The sequence below is a fragment of the Podarcis bocagei genome (assembly GCF_964188305.1).
Source record: "Podarcis bocagei genome assembly, chromosome: 1".
Taxonomy (NCBI): domain Eukaryota; kingdom Metazoa; phylum Chordata; class Lepidosauria; order Squamata; family Lacertidae; genus Podarcis; species Podarcis bocagei.
Genome location: NC_138125.1, coordinates 60,617,681 through 60,630,409, shown reverse-complemented (window position 1 = coordinate 60,630,409; position 12,729 = coordinate 60,617,681). Strand labels below are relative to the sequence as shown.

The window sequence follows — 12,729 nt, the reverse complement described above, 5'->3', positions numbered from 1 at the left end:
TCTGATTGGCAAGTCCTAGGCTCCGTGGTTTAACCCACAGCGCCACCCGCGTCCTCAAAATCATGCTGATAATTGTACTGGGTCTTAGGTGTTTGTCTTCCTAAAGTTGTGGGTGTTGTTGTTTAGTCGTTTAGTTGTATCCGACTCTTCGTGACCCCATGGACCAGAGCACGCCAAGCACTTCTGTCTTCCACTGCCTCCCGCAGTTTGGTCAAACTCATGCTGGTAGCTTCGAGAACACTATCCAACCATCTCGTCCTCTGTCGTCCCCTTCTCCTTGTGCCCTCCATCTTTCCCAACACCAGGGTCTTTTCCAGGGAGTCTTCTCTTCTCATTAGGTGGCCAAAGTATTGGAGCCTCAGCTTCACGATCTGTCCTTCCAGTGAGCACTCAGGGCTGATTTCCTAAAGAATGGATAGGTTTGATCTTCTCGCAGTCCAGGGGACTCTCAAGAGTCTCCTCCAGCACCATAATTCAAAAGCTGTGGGTACAGAGAGGCAAAGTTGACAGTCTGGGACATAACTTCCAAGTACTTCAGCAGAGTGAGGAATACTGGAAATAGTGAGGACAGGCCGTAAGAACACAGGCCCTAAGAACACAGGAAGCTGCCTTGAATAAGACCATTGGTCCATCTAGCAATATTGGTCTTGTCTTCACTTCCACTTGTGCCATGCCTAGAAAGCACAGGCCCAAGTGGTTTTTCACTTGACTCATGCTTCTGAGGCATGGTTCCAAGCAGTTTCCCCCTTGTCCCACGCCTTCCCCAGGGAAAGCTCACTCTTTAATGCTAAATTGGAACAAACATTTTGTTAGGGATCTCTGGGAATTGTAGCTGTGTGAAAAGAATGGAGATATCCTACCAACTCTCAGTACTCTTAACAAACAACAGTTCCCAAGATTCTTCGTGGGAAGCCATGCCTGTTTAAAGTGATATGATGATGCTTTAAATGTATAGTGCAGATGGGGCCTTAGCCATGGAACTGAATTTTAGATTTCATCTTAGCCACTTGGACATATCAAGTGAAAGAGATCTAGCAGGATATGTTGTACCTTTAGAAGCAGACTGGCATATAAATAAAAATGAATTTTAACCATGTATATGCCGCTTAACAATGTAATTTTTGTGTAACAACAGCTGCACTCACAGATGCATATCGCATCCAGATAGGTGTATTGATGTAACTTGTCATCCATAGCAACAGAGGGATCTAGTATATCAAATAAACATAGGTGTGTATGGAAAACCAGCCAGGAAGTCCAACACAGTCATATTTAATTTCAAAGAAGAGAGTTTCACAACAATTAGTTTATCATTAGTTAAAAGAAAATTGAAATGCACAGGTAGGATTATCTTGGCATTCCTTTCAGGGAGTTAGTGAACTTATAAATTGGCAAGGAGGTACATTTGTTACAGAAATGACAACTCAGCTTTTATTCAGAAGGATTTGAGAGTGAGGGAAATCACACAGTCATGAATTTATTTTCTGTATGAATATTGGTGTGGAATTTTAAAACTGAAAACTATTGCAGAACTCATGCTTCTATCCCCTAAACACAAGAATGCGGCTTTTTTTTAGATTTACCATTGCACTAGCAAGCTTTTCAGGACGAAGCCCAGGGCATGTTGAAAACAACTCTGTTTTCAAAGGTGAATGTCCTTTTCAATACTTTGTTCAGGCATCATTTTTTTTGAGCAGAATCTTTACAGTGGGAACAAATGCTGCTTAGATAGCAGAAGCCAGCTTTCTCTATAGCCATAATGTGAGTAAAGGTTTCTGTCAGTGGTCTGTTCTGAAATTGTTTACATACAGCAGACTGACTCAGTCTGGAGCATTGTTTTTGATCTGGTCACAAGGGCCTGCATGCTTGCTCTGTGTGCTTCCTTGTCTCTGAATGCCATATGTGTCCAGAGTACATTAAAATGAAGACTGATTTTGCAACATGTTTTTCATGGAAGGGCCTCCAGACCTAACCCCTACCCTCTTCCTGTTACAACAGCATTTCAGGTAGCAAAGCTGAGAAAGTGCTGTAGATTTGCTGCCAACCAGAGCAAGCCATGCTTAGCTATGTAAGCCAATGGCCTTCCCATATAATGTAACTTCCTTATATAATGTCTGGATACAGGACCCACCCAGCTGTGGTTTGAGACTAATATCCTTCTTGTTCTTTATCGGTTCAAGGTTGGCTAAATGGAGTGGAGAAAGCCAACCTAGAATGGAGATGGTGAGAGCTTGTGGGGTGGGGGAGGCTGAGGAAAGCAGGTTTCTCTGGGCTTTGTGGATCAGAGTGGAAAGGAGGAAGTAACAGGCCAGCAGGAGACTTGTGAGTGAGTGAAGTGGGAATATGAAGTGTTCCCAAGGAGCAGCAAGAGGAAGGGAGGCAGTGACAGCTACTGGGAAGGCAGAAGTGGTTGGGGATATTTTGAAATAGAAGGTGGTTCCATCAGAGCAGGTCTTTGGTCCAGGACCTCACTTAGTGGATTGAAGAAAGAAGGCCCCACCAAACACAGAGGGTCTGATTTCATTGTGAAGTAATACTACTATGTTGGGGAGAGGCATTTTAAAGTAATACACATCACAACCTAAACAGCTCCCCTCCCTCTAAGGCTGTTCAGTCTTAAAATGACTAACTGTACCCTTGGAAATGTAAGAAAATTGTTAGCAACAGCAGCTGTAGTTTTCAGCCATATGTATATTTTTTGAATGCAGCAACTAAACCTAGGAATGCTAGTTGCTATGCTAATTGAACCAAGCAGTGGTCATGAAAAACAAAAACAAAACCACCCTTTCAGGCAGGTCCAGTATTTGAATTTGAGTATTAGGCATTCGTTAAATAAACTAGCTGTGCTTTTATCTTGGTATCAGATCTCAGTTAGGTTTAAAGGTAATGACTGATTATTTTATTGCAAATATCAATTGCCTGATTGAGCTTGCCATCACACAAACATCATTCTTTCCCACAGTCCACTTAGCATATATAAAAAATGTGCCCTCAGGCAGGCTTTGGCTAGATTGCTAGATTTAAGAGATAACCAGGGAACCCCAATTCCTTAAAAACGCAGAAGAACAGCAAAACAGGGCTATTTTACATACTGTCATTTACAGTTATTGCTGTTGTACTCTGTGGTCCATTTGTCCCACCTGCAAGCCATTCTTCTGCATCAGACTCTTAGGACATGACAGTAGATGCATCACACATCCTTGCAATAAAATCCACAAATGTTACTAGCCCTCAAAAGAAAGAAAGAAAGAAGTTTTCTAGCTTGTCTGGCTACCACACAGCAACAGCCTGGAAGGAAAATAGAGACACCTCTTTCCCAGTTGCACCCTTCTTGGTAACCTGGTCATGATGTTACCTAGACATTATTCTTACTCTCTCACAGGTGACCAGGTGAATGGCTGTTGAGAATCCTGACAGCCCATATAAATAGAAGGGATCCTTATGTGAGGGAGCTTTTGAATGTTGTTGATCGTGGACTTGACCCGTATTAGCAACATATGTGCTTCATATTCCAAGAAACATTCCATGAGGTAACTAAGGATCCTTCCAGACTGGTGGTGTTTTTTGTGGGTGTGATCTGCAACACGTTATTGTCCCAATAATGGTGCATTAGTGATGTAGTTATACTGGACATACTGTCTATAAATCATTGGAGAACTTCATTTATTGTTCTCCAATACTTCTTCAATATTACTACATTATTGCCATCTAGACGGATACTGTCACACTATAGTGCAACAAAAGTGGGACAAAAAAACACCACTCCTCAGGAAGTGACCTACAGTGGAGGATAGTACAGTTGCCAGGAATGGAACCTTGCCACTGTATTTTCAGACTTACCCCCTTATGTTCTATACAAGCAGAAATGAACTTTGGATCTTTTTTAGATTATGACTCTTAAGAAACCCAGCCAGATGGGCGGGGTATAAATGAAAAAAAGAAAAAGAAATGAAGGGCCATTTTATTATATTAGTCAGTGCTTGGTACACCACCACAGGAAAAGGGTAGGAAAAATTAATCATCTAAGATGATATCTGATGCTCTGCCAGTTTCTCTTCGTGTCAGTTAAGCTTTTTTTTCCAGAATCCCTATGTAGGTGACTTGCTGTCTTCCACTGGGCATGCCATGCCGCTCTTGAACCACCAGTACTAATTCTCTCAGGACAGACATGTTAAAGGATTGTAATGTAGAGATACTGTATCATAAAATGGATGCAAAGATAGGCAAGCAGGTGGAAGGACCTTAGCTCAACGGTTGAGCGCAGGTTTTGCACCTGAAAGCCCTCAGGTTCAATCCCCAGCATCTCCAGCTAGGACTAGGGAAGACTCTTGTTTAAAACCTTGGAGAGCTACTACCAGTCCATGTAGATTGGCTTTCTCCAAGCTGGTGTCCTCCAGGTGTTTCAGACTACTAAGAACATAAGAACTGGACTCGATGGCCCTTGTGGTCTCTTCCAACTCTATGATTCTATGATTCTAAGAAGAGCCCTGCTTTATCAGGCCAGTGGCTCATGTAGTCCAGCATCCTATTCTCACACTGGCCAACCAGGTGCCTGTGGGAAGCCTGCAAGCAGTACTGGAGTGTATCAGCACTCTCCTCGCCTGCAGCTAGATGGATCAGTAGTTTAATTCAGTATAAAAGAGTTTCCTATTTTCACTGTGTTCCTATGTGCAGTCCTTGAAGAAATAGTTAAAAGTCTCTTATTATGAGTCCATTTCCTGTGCCTGAACATAGGCATCCAGTTTGGCCAAATTTGTGTTCCATTTTATCCTTTCATGGATAAAACTCAGAATATATGACCTATCAGGGAGGCACAGTATCACAGTAGATTTTCATAACTTTTCTCCTTCTGCTTACCTCTCCTCCCACTGCTGCACTGGCGTAAAAGACAGCTTTTTGGAAGGGAGAGTTATTAATAGTGATCATTTATTCACTGGAACTGGAATCCTTAATGGAAGTTCTCACTAAAGACACAAGGACCAGGAAATGCCCCTTCTTCTTTAATCATAGTGAAACTCAGTTAATGTTATTAAATAATTGGATTTGCCTGGCAGTCATCCATAACTTGTGTTTCATGGAGGGAAAGACATTTGAGAAGCAAGTTATGCATGTCTAATCTGGACTGGGATCTTTTCAGACACCACCCTCATTAGACCATCTCATTCTGTACATATCATTCAGGACTGTACCTTCTAAGAGGTGTTCTGTTGGATGCTGAAAAACATAATCAACCTTCCTTGTTAGATGAGGTGTGCTTAAAAGCAACCTCCATCCTCACAGTCATAACAGCTGAAGGGAGATTTGTTTTTCAGGATTATTAGAAGTATGGTAGAAGTTGATAGTAATCTTGAAAAATTCACCCTGAGTCAGAAGGAATCTTAGGTGGTCAGATCACGTGGGTGGACCACAGGATTGTTAGAGTGGAACCATCTACCCCTAGTAGTAGTCGTTTTTAAATACATTTTTTTATTCTAAAAACAACCTCTCATCCTTTAATGGAAAAGTTAATGTCACAAATTGGAACTCCTGCCTTGGGAGGAAAATCTTAGGTAAGGTGAACAAAGCTTGGGTGGTTTACTTATGGATCTTACCCTGCCTGCATTTCTGATTCTGATAAAGGAAAGACCAGAGAAACAGAGGGGCATGAGGACATTTACAGTGGTACTTTGCATTTTGCATTCTCAAAACATCCAAAGTTAACACAGTGGACTTAGGAGACAAAGAGAGCAGGTATGAAAGTGCTTCATTTCAGTCTTCCATATGAGGAGGCCATATGAGGCCAGCCACTGATTATAGAAATCTTGGGATTTGCATTCACCTACTGTTTGTGGGCACTCTCCTCATATTAAATTCACTTGAAGTGGTCTTCTGCTTAGTACAATATTGTATTATGGGAGATATTTACATTTCACATCTCTTCTGCTATCCATAACAAAGAGGATTCATGGTTCCCTGCCTATTATGCTGCTATATTTGTTCTGCCTTACGTCATGTATTGCCAAAGGTGATGGCACTATGGGCTCAGGTGTACACACCGGCAGATGGACAGTTGTTTGGGATTCTACAATAGAAATGACTCATCTGAACAGAGTTCCAGACAGTTCCCATACTTCCCCAAACTGGGCTTAGACAAAGTCCCAAAATGCAGTTAGCTGGGAACACTTCATTTGAAGTTTTCAGTATCTAAATCTTTCCCACACACACACATTTTAGGGGTGTGATATTGGCTTGTAAATAATTTGTACAAGTCAGTTCTTCAGTTCTGTATTAATAAGGGAGTCAATCCACGTATTAACATTTTTCTTCACAAAGGACTTTTGTAATGTACTGCTTCCAGTGTCAGAGGCAGTATCTGAGAACCTGATGCTGGGGGGCACTCAGTGGATTTGTAACTGGCTGACTGACCGAACCCAAAGGGTGCTCATCAATGGTTCCTCTTCATCCTGGAGAAGAGTGACTAGTGGGGTGCCACAGGGTTCTGTCTTGGGCCCGGTCTTATTCAACATCTTTATCAACGACTTGGATGATGGACTCAAGGGCATCCTGATCAAATTTGCAGATGACACCAAACTGGGAGGGGTGGCTAACACCCCAGAGGACAGGATCACACTTCAAAACGACCTTGACAAATTAGAGAACTGGGCCAAAACAAACAAGATGAATTTTAACAGGGAGAAATGTAAAGTATTGCACTTGGGCAAAAAAAATGAGAGGCACAAATACAAGATGGGTGACACTTGGCTTGAGAGCAGTACATGTGAAAAGGATCTAGGAGTCTTGGTTGACCACAAACTTGACATGAGCCAACAGTGTGACGCGGCAGCTAAAAAAGCCAATGCAATTCTGGGCTGCATCAATAGGAGTATAGCATCTAGATCAAGGGAAGTAATAGTGCCACTGTATTCTGCTCTGGTCAGACCACACCTGGAGTACTGTGTCCAGTTCTGGGCACCACAATTCAAGAAGGACACTGACAAACTGGAACGTGTCCAGAGGAGGGCAACCAAAATGGTCAAAGGCCTGGAAACGATGCCTTATGAAGAACGGCTAAGGGAGCTGGGCATGTTTAGCCTGGAGAAGAGGAGGTTAAGGGGTGATATGATAGCCATGTTCAAATATATAAAAGGATGTCACATAGAGGAGGGAGAAAGGTTGTTTTCTGCTGCTCCAGAGAAGCGGACACGGAGCAATGGATCCAAACTACAAGAAAGAAGATTCCACCTAAACATTAGGAAGAACTTCCTGACAGTAAGAGCTGTTCGACAGTGGAATTTGCTGCCAAGGAGTGTGGTGGAGTCTCCTACTTTGGAGGTCTTTAAGCAGAGGCTTGACAACCATATGTCAGGAGTGCTCTGATGGTGTTTCCTGCTTGGCAGGGGGTTGGACTCGATGGCCCTTGGGGTCTCTTCCAACTCTATGATTCTATGATTCTAATGTCAGAATGACTCCTTTAGCATGAATTTTCGGCTGAAGCTGATACAGAGTTTCCAGGTACTTTAAAATCAAGGCACTATAGACTCAGGCTGCAATAAACTTACCTGTGAATCCCATTCAATTTAGAGTAGAAATGTACAGGATGGCGTTACAAGGCATATTTAGCTTTACTGAGTATTGATGTATCTTTGAAAGCTACTACCTACTTCCTATGATCCAGCAAATTGATCAGCACGCAGTAGTCCACACATGCCAAAGGATATTGGATGTGCTTTTAAGGAATGTGCATCCATCACCCAGGGCAGGGCATTCAGGGCCCCTTGCTGGAGTGGCATGACACATAAACAAAAAGTTGGACAAGTTTTGACAACTCTAGCTACCTGTTTGCAGGCTAGGTGAGTGAGCTAAATCTTTTGAGGGGAGGGGACTTTCACCTAAAGTGGTCAGTTTTGTCAAACTGACAGGACTGCCAACAGGTTTGGTTGTGAGGATTCTGTTTCCATTACATATATTTAGAATTCACATAAATAATGGTAATGCTAATAGGTTAGCATGCTATGTGTTTTGTGGGTGTGTCTTACTCTGGTGTTTGTTTTAAATAAATGCTTGTGCTATTTATTTATTTATTTATTTATTTATTTATTTATTTATTTGAGCCCAATTAATTTGCAATGGCTATTGCTAAAGCAATCAGTTAGAAATCCAGTTCACTCAGCTGCCAGTGCAGTTTGGAATACGTAGTTCATTGGTGGTGCCTATATCCTGAAACACAGAATCCTTTCTACAGTGCTGCTGATTAGGGAAGCCAGTGTCAAGAAGAAACCTAGGGAAAGCTCAGAAGTGCTCTGAGTAGAACCAGGGGAGCGTAAGGCAAAGCTGGCAGGGGAGGTACTTTTTTGTCTCTCTTCCCACAAAGGGGTGGGAAGAGAGACAAAAGACAGGGGCAGATGCTGACTGGAACAAGACAAGTTCCAGCTGGATGGTGGGAAGAGAGAGAGAGAGAGAGAGAGAGAGAGAGAGAGAGAGAGAGAGACTGTGGATGAGAAGTGATGAAAGGCTTTAAAACAACCTGTTTCTCTTTCCTCCAGACACCGATGGTTCATTTCACGGGGTGGAGTTTCTGCCAGAAGATTTCAGAGACTCTCCTAATGAAAGAACAATGAGGGTGAATGAGAAATACTCCACGCTACCTGCTGACGAGAAAGGGATCCACATTATCAACATCAGAGCTATTGAAGATATAGGATACGTTCGCACCGAGAGTACGGTGAGTTGAGGAGGCGTCTTCTCACCTATTTGTTGACATATCTAGCTGCTAACAACATAATCCTGTCTGTGATCTCTGTCCTTTTGCCCCTTATAACCCCAGGGTTGTAACTGTGCACTCCACTGTACAGTATTCCTTCCAAAACTACGACTGTTTCAGATGTCTGACGCTAAAAAACATTACAGCATTTCACTGCCTAATGAGGGCTTGAATGAGAAGGTTTCATTTTAATCAGTGCATTTTTAAGCGGGTATTTCAGTCCAGATAGCAGAACCTCACACACACATACTTGCATTGCTGAATCTAAATTTTGTGGGAAGTTTTTGTGCAGCCTTCAGCTGCCCCTTGCAGTACTATACTAAGAAATTTTCGAAATAGTATATCTTTATTTTATTAAAATCATTTATATTTCTGTCAAAATGACCCTCAAGGCAGCTGTTCCCAAATATGCTTTGAGATTTAAATGTTAGCGATATTATCACACACAAACGCACAAAGGATTAGCCTCTGTCCCTCTAATATCACACTTCATGCCTTTTGCAGAGGGCAAAACTTTCCTTGGCATAGAAATGCTGTGATGAGGGAGGGAAGAAGTTTACCTGTTGGCATTTGCATATTATGCAGCCATAAAAAAGTGAAAACCTCAAACTAATAGGATCCCAAGTGTATGATCGATGTCCAGGAAGGGAGCCATGTGAGCCTTCTGTTACAAAAACACGACACTTGCGGCATCTTAAAAGCTAATACATGTATTATGTCATGTGCTTTTGTATAGGGGAATTAAATTCAAAAGTATAGACAGTGAAGTATAGACTGAAGGCTGCAGTCTTATACCCACTTACCTTTTTGAACTCAGTGGTACTTTCTTCTCAGTAGACATGCACAGGTTTGTGCTGCAAATGTATGTAAAAGAATTACAATGACCACAAACAGTGTTGATTATTTCTTGGTAAGCAAGTGAAAAAAGTTCGGATGAAGGGATAACTAGGACTCTGTCATTGTTCTCGAGCAATGTCCTACAAGCAGAACTTTTTTTCTCCATTGGGAACATATTAATAAATACTGAGTTGCCTTTTGAGGTTTGGCGTTTCAAATTGTGGTGAGAAAATATTCACCATGCCCTCCCATCAGATGTCAAGGAGATAAATAACTATACAACTTTTAGAAGACACCTGAAGGCAGCCCTGCATAGGGAAGTTTTTAATGTTTGATGTTTTATTATATTTTTAAATCTGTTGGAAGCTGCCCACAGTGGCTGGGGCATCCCAGTCAGATGAGTGGGGTACAAATAAAAGGAGGAAGAGGAAGAAGAAGAAGAAACCTTTTTATTCAAAATCACGTTGCTAATTATGTGTATAAATTGGATCAGTTACTGAATACAGATTTATTGGTATTTATCTCCTTCAGGTTTATCCAAATCTTTCACCTTTGGAACTTCTTTAGATGGGCACTGTTTCAAAAATGGGCTGCTTATAAACCTTAATGCAGCAGGCAACTAGACCTGCAGAGGCATAATGGCTTGGGGCTAGCATGGAAACATAACCTTAGGGGGGTATGCCATAATTGCAGTTAGTTTTTTTAATTAATTCTTTCACATGAAACTCCTACGATGAAAACTCTACAGTGGAAATAATTGATTCCTGTGTCTGCTTGTGAGTTAGTTGGCTACAGGGCAAGAATCTGGGAGTTGTTCAGTGTGCCTATGTCAGAGCAAGAAGGTGAATGTTTGTTTCTTCCCAAGTATAAACACCGGGAAGACTTATAGGGTGACTCCAGTGAATGAGCACACAGTGTGCAAAGAGGGTTGTAGAGCTGTATACGTACAAGCAGAAGCCAGAGACATCATCTCTCAGCTCGGAAAATGCTACCTATTTGTTTATTCTTACTTAACAAAATTTATATACCACGTGTGTATAAGAAAACATCGAAGCAGTTTACAAAAATATACAATAAAACATAAAAATTCTTGTTTTTAAAAAAGCTAAAAACAACAATTTAAAGACATTTAAAGGATGATTCAAATCATCTGTAGATATGGGTGATTGGGAGCAGAAATTTGTCCAGATTTGAACTATGGCAGCCAAGACAGGGCTTTGAATTTCAGATACTGCCACTGAAAGGGGCACTAGATTCTAGCGACTAGAAGGGCTTCGTGAAAATGCACCATTTGAAAATGAAACTATGTATAGTGTCAACTCATGCTGTATATGGTGTATGGTGCCCTGTATGGTGCATAAAAAGGTTGGGTATTTATTCACCATTCGTCATTAGGCCAGTATTGTCTAAGTATCTTTAGAAGTCACAGTCAGACCTTCAACGTGTGAAGGTCTGAGAGAAGCCTGTATGGAAAACTGGGGCGGCGGGGGGGGGGGGGGAGCTTGTGTGTGCACTTCCCTCCCCCTGCACTTCTTAAACTCTAATGTGATCAGCACAGTGACGTCATATCAGACATTACATTTATATTATACATTACAAAGAAAATAGAGTGAAGAGGCGCATAGTGGTGGCATCCCTGTGTGCCTCTTATAATGTCTGGTTTGGCCTTTCATGTAGTTCTCTCTTTTTTTTATTGAAAGATATTTATTAGGAGTTTGCAAGTTACAGAAAGAGAAAAAGAACAATAGAAAATTAAACAAAACAAAACAATACCTTACAATACATAAAAAACCCCAAAAAGAAATAACAAGAAAACAATACAATAAAACAATAAAAAAACAGAACAAAAACATTTAAAAACACATCCAGCCTTTCCATGTCTTTACCTTTCATATACTTGTTTCATCAACCTCCTCACACTTCCCTTTTTTGTATTCTAGTTCAATTTCAGCAAGTCCTTTCCATCTTTCTCAATTTTCGTTCTAAAATTTAACTTAAGACACTCTAACCTTAAATTTTCCACTTTGGTCCATTAACAATCTATTTTTACTTAATTCTTTATAACATTTCTGGCCTTTCATGTAGTTCTCATGCTTCTTCAGCAGCCTGGCACAGTTTTAAAACTTAACTAATTACATCTCTCCACATTATGAAAGCATTTAGTCACTTCAGCTAAGACTAGAATTTATTAAAAGCTCTTGAACAAAACACTTTGCAGATCAGGAGGCCAAGACATCTTTGAGAAATGGCGCAAAAATATGTTTTTTCTTTCTCAAAAGGAAGCATCTGTTTTTTATACTACAGCCAAATTTATATAAAAGTGGTCTCTTGAGAGAGACCACACATGCAAACTTGGAAGCATCAATGACTTTCTTTCCTCTTACAGCCTAATAAAGGAATAATTCTGAGTACTTTGTTTAATTAAGAAAAAGTGGGTGTAATACATGAAGATCCTGATCTGGAACATCCGTATTGTCTTTACCACCCAAGCCATACAAATACATCTTGCATTCTAGTTCCTTTGTTCTGTTCTGGTGGTCTTAAGGTGTCAACTTTACCCAGCTGGAAAACTGTGTTTGAGGCACAGCTAGCATCTGCTAACTTAGCCTGGGAATGGCTGAAGCACTAAGTGCTATACTCCTTTCAAAGAACAGGTGTGTCCCCACTGGCCTGCCTGCTGGTGGTTGTTTGAAGGGACCAAAACAACAAGCTTATATGTTATTTAAAACAGCTGGAACTGAATTATCAGTGCATCTGCACTTAATCTTGGGTCTGCCTCTTCTGCTTTAGGATTTGCACTTAATTAGTAAGAGTGTGGCACTAATGTTTCAAGTATACAGTACAACAACATTTTTATCCTGTGAACTGCCTTGAGTTCTTTGGATGATACAACAACATCTGCCCTTGGCTGTCCGAGGCTGACATTCCCTTTAGTGACATGGGAAAAGCTGCATGCCTCATTGCACTAGCCTTGTCCAAAGTGATGGGAGGAGTCCATGCCACAGTTCCTTTGCGTGGACAGTCCCCCAAACCCTGGGCAGCCCCCATGTGGAATAAAGACTCAAGACAACGTGCTATGGGATTAAAATTGGCCACAACTTATTATGCTTCAGATATGGGTAGACCTTGGCTCAGGCATTGGGCATTTATCC

The 12,729-nt window shown here is 41.3% G+C and overlaps 1 protein-coding gene across 6 annotated transcripts in view; it reads left to right on the top strand.

Moving 5' to 3' along the window:
• The window catches only part of ANO1 (anoctamin 1), a 159,890-nt gene that overhangs the window by 61,942 nt on the left and 85,219 nt on the right, over positions 1 to 12,729 (top strand). For all 6 annotated transcript variants that reach the window (XM_081163996.1, XM_081164000.1, XM_081163997.1 and 3 more), the window contains exon 2: positions 8,523 to 8,701. In XM_081163996.1, coding sequence (XP_081020122.1) covers positions 8,523 to 8,701 — 179 coding nt within the window. The remainder of the gene's footprint in view (positions 1 to 8,522; positions 8,702 to 12,729) is intronic.